The sequence below is a fragment of the Coturnix japonica genome, chromosome 10, assembly GCF_001577835.2.
Source record: "Coturnix japonica isolate 7356 chromosome 10, Coturnix japonica 2.1, whole genome shotgun sequence".
Lineage (NCBI taxonomy): Eukaryota > Metazoa > Chordata > Aves > Galliformes > Phasianidae > Coturnix > Coturnix japonica.
Window position 1 is genome coordinate 12,326,493 of NC_029525.1, and position 3,826 is coordinate 12,330,318.

The 3,826-nt window shown below is 48.7% G+C and overlaps 1 protein-coding gene across 1 annotated transcript; it reads left to right on the forward strand.

Moving 5' to 3' along the window:
- The first annotated feature begins 1,554 nt into the window (after window positions 1–1,554).
- LOC107318831 (rho GTPase-activating protein 33-like) lies at window positions 1,555–3,820 on the forward strand. Its single transcript, XM_015873102.2, has 6 exons — window positions 1,555–1,715; window positions 1,789–1,891; window positions 2,052–2,184; window positions 2,686–2,765; window positions 3,128–3,235; window positions 3,501–3,820. Exons 2-6 carry the CDS (start codon window positions 1,869–1,871, stop codon window positions 3,664–3,666), a joined length of 510 nt encoding a protein of 169 aa, XP_015728588.2. The 5' UTR covers window positions 1,555–1,715; window positions 1,789–1,868; the 3' UTR covers window positions 3,667–3,820.
- The last annotated feature ends 6 nt before the right edge of the window (window positions 3,821–3,826 follow it).

Genomic DNA, 3,826 nt, shown 5'->3' on the forward strand with positions numbered 1-3,826 from the left:
CAGGTAGGAAAGTGAAAGGAGATATCAGGTCCATGGACTATATAAAATGCAATCCAGAATTTATGCTGAGATAATTCAGTCCTCTGTAATCCATACCAGACTGATGAAATATTGACTTGTACTGTGAATGTGACCCAAGGCAACTGAAGACTTTACTGTGCTTTGGATCAGAACAGTTAAGAATGCAGAGTGCACATTCAGTCAACAAAACATTCCATCTTTGTGCTTTTAATACAGCAAAATGCTTTCCTGCTTCTTTTGTTTCCTTCCTTCAGTCACAACAAAGGAGTGTTATAAGTGGCCCCAGAGAAACAAAGCCTGGAATAGAAAAGGGATTTAGAGAGAAGAGATCAGATGAAATTGGTAAGAGAAAGAATTCCCAATACGATGTTCCCAGCTCAGCCTTCTGAAGGGAAGCCCTGTGCTCCTGATCTGTTATGATTCACTTGGCAGCTCTGCCCAGATGGCCTCTCCCCTTCATCTATACCTCTATAAACTAAGACCCAGCGATAACAGCCCTGCCAAACCTGGTTGCTGCTGATAAAATGTACACAGCTTTCAGTAATCTATTTGTTCCTAACGGCTCATCAATGAAAGCTCATTCTAATTCTGTTCATTTTGATCTTCTCTGGAGTTTCTGTGAGGAGGAGTGAGGTTGCAAGGAGTGACCTGTAATCCTCCTAGGTTTAACAGTACCATAGGCAAGTTTTATTCAAGCTTTCATTTTATACTGCCTGATTCCATTGGTGCATATTGATACAGGATTATACTTTCTCATCTTTTGTTTTCTGACCTTACAGTGATTTGGTTTTAAATACTGCTGTGTCCAATAGCGATTGATTTTCCAGTCTTGGGTATCTTACCAACACATCTCATTCCCAATCAAAGTTGTCCTGTGCTGTTCTAGCAGAAGTGTCCTCTAAATGTCCTGTTACTCCTTTGCCTTTTCTCTGCCAGTTAATGTTGGAATTATTGTTCCTACATATTAGTTGTGGTTGCATAAAATTAATGAAGCTAATGGCTGGCGGTGACCTCACCAGCCATCTTTTTTCTCAACTTAGCTGCATCATTTCTGATAGGTTAGTCTAAGTTTTCTGTAGAGATCTCTAATATTGGGATTACCAGACTCTGTAAGTAATCTGTTCCAGCTCATACAACTCTCATGTTTAGAACTGTCTGTCTGTCTTAAGTCCTATCTTGCCATAGGAAGTCCTTGCCATATATATTCTTTGTCTTACCTAGACTAGCCATAGGAAGAAGCTTATTTGCTTTTCAGTGATGTCCTCTGGACCTTTTTCAGTTGTGCCAAGTCTCCCTGTGAATTGCTTCCTGAGTCTGGAAACAGAATTCTAACAGAGAGATTAACAGTGCAGAGAGAACAGATTAATTTGTGTGTCCTGCCAGCGTACAGGTTTTTTTTAATACCCAGCCAGAATTGTATCTGCACTTGGTACATGAGTGGCTGGCTCACATGCAGCTTGCAGTCTTCAGCAGCTGCNTATGTTTGCCTCGTCCAACCGACGCCAAGCCCTGAAATTGAAATGAACTGGTTTCTTTGTTTTGTTGTGCAGTGCCAAGGAGACGGGGCAAGCTCATCCCCTTCCTTCGCTCCCTGGTGAAGGCCCGCCCCAGGAGAGCGACGGAGCCGGAGCTGAAGAAGGAAGGGGTGTTTGGGTGTGACCTGGGGGAGCACCTTCTGCGCTCTGGGCGTGATGGTAAGGAACAGCCCATTCCTGAGATCTTGCTCCTTTGGGCAAGTTGAGCTAACCGCTGGCTCTTGTTCTGTAGTCCCCCAGGTCCTGCAGAGCTGTGCTCAGTTCATTGAGCATCATGGCGTGGTGCGGGGGATATACCGCCTGTCTGGCGTCATGTCCAAGATCCAGCGACTACGGTAAGAGTGCTGCGACTGACACAGCTGTCAGTAGGGGCACGTGCCATGCTGCGGGCGTTCTGGGGAACCCCTTCCTTTTCTTGACCGTATTTTGTGTGGCTGTGGACTTGTTTTCGTCTTTCTCAAAGCCCTCTGCCCAATTCTGTGTCCTTCTCTGCAGCCATGAATTCGATACGGAGCAGGTTCCTGAGCTCAGCGTCCGAGACATTCACAGCGTGAGCTCCCTGTGTAAAATGTATTTCAGGGAGCTCCCAAACCCGCTGCTGACTGACCAGCTGTATGACAAGTTCTTGGTAAGCACAGGGGAATGTCTTGGAAATGACACATACCTGTTCCCTGGGCATCCTGGCCAGTGGTTGCAGCAGTGCCCCAGCTCTGAGGTCTTCTTTCTGTTAGCCCCATGAGGCATGTCTTTGCCACGTCCTGCCTCTCACTGATGGCACTTGTGGTGGTGCCGAGAGGTGCTTATTTAAGCTATTCACAATGGTTGTGAGAATTCCCTTTCCTTTGCTGTTCCCCAGCTATTGGTAGAATGGGGTTAATAGCAAAGTGGACTTGGAGAGGAATGCCTGCTGCGAGGAGCTACACTGCGCAATCAGGCAGGAAAGCCCCCAGATCTTGCACTGCTTGGCCTTGGTGGCACAGGCTGCGTGCTGCTGTGTTCCCCTGATGCCTCTTGGAAGGCATCGAGTCTGCCTCGGTGCTGACCACCAGCGCGCTGTCCCCATGGTTCCCAAACCTGTGGCAGCTCTCCAGCCTGACTGGTGTCTGAATCCCTTCCTGCCTTTTTCCAGGACGCTGCCGGTGCTGCAGAGGAGGAGCGGGTGCAGAGAATGAAGGATGCCATCCAGCAGCTGCCCGCTCCTCACTACAGGTCAGTGCTGCGCTCGGTCTGCTGAGCTCAGCCCTGCTGCCTTTCAGAGGGCGATGATGCGATTCCAGGTGTTGTCTCACACCTGCAACATCATGCCTGTGCACGCTGCAGCGGCTGAAGGCTGCATTGGGTCAATTGATTGGGTCAGCTCCTTGCACGGTGGCATGGTTGGTGCAACCATTGGCTGCGGCTGTGCTGTGCTGGGGCTTGGTGCTGCAGTGTGGTGGCACTGGGAACGTTTTCTCTACTTCATGTTCAGGGACGGTAGCAATGACAACCACCAGCATGAATGGAGGTCTGTTTTGTGCACTGTAGCACGGCTTGCTTTCTGGTGCTGAACATCTGCCTCTCTTGTTTTCCAGGACTCTGCAGTACCTTATGAGGCACCTTGCGTCTCTGGCTGGGAACTGCTCCGTCACCAGCATGGATGCTAGGAACTTAGCGATTGTGTGGGCTCCAAACCTCTTAAGGTAAACTTCTTTTTCTGTTTCAACACGATGATTAGTTCTGCTGTCCCCCAACCCCAGGGGCACAATTTCTAGATGGCAGTTTCTACTCACTTGTTTAGCTGGGATTGCTGTGTCCCTGATCATCCAGGAGAATTTCGTCAGTGGCATCGCTGTTTGCCCACTGCGGAAGTCTCCAGAGCCCAACTTGACAGTTTTTGGCTACAGAAATTCAGACTTGGGGAAATGATCTTGGGGAAATGACTTGTAAGATCTGCCTTTTCTTCAGATCCCAGCAGAGCCCGTCTGCCTGCGCCAGCAATGAAGCTGCCTGCATGGAGCTGCAGGCACAGTCGGCTGTGGTAGAACTGCTCATCAGCCACGCAGATGTTTTATTCTGCTCCAACTCCACAACAGCCGTGGGAGAGGGTGAGCTTCTTCCTCCTTTAGCTTGATGCTGATCTGACAAATCGATCCAATCCAGGTCTTCTCAAAAACCTTTGAAAATGCTTTTGCTGTCAAGGAGACAGCAGGCTTCTTAGCCTAGGTTTGAATATGGCGCCCGATTCCTTGATCCTGAGAGTGTCCAAACCCAAACCTTACATGGGTAAAACC

Excerpts from the sequence above, each read along its gene's own strand:
- LOC107318831 (XM_015873102.2), top strand. The coding sequence starts at position 1,869 with ATGTCCAAGATCCAGCGACTACG. Across the intron at positions 2,185-2,685 it reads AGCTGTATGACAAGTTCTTG|GACGCTGCCGGTGCTGCAGA; the intron begins GTAAGCACAGGG and ends GCCTTTTTCCAG. Across the intron at positions 3,236-3,500 it reads TGGGCTCCAAACCTCTTAAG|ATCCCAGCAGAGCCCGTCTG; the intron begins GTAAACTTCTTT and ends CCTTTTCTTCAG.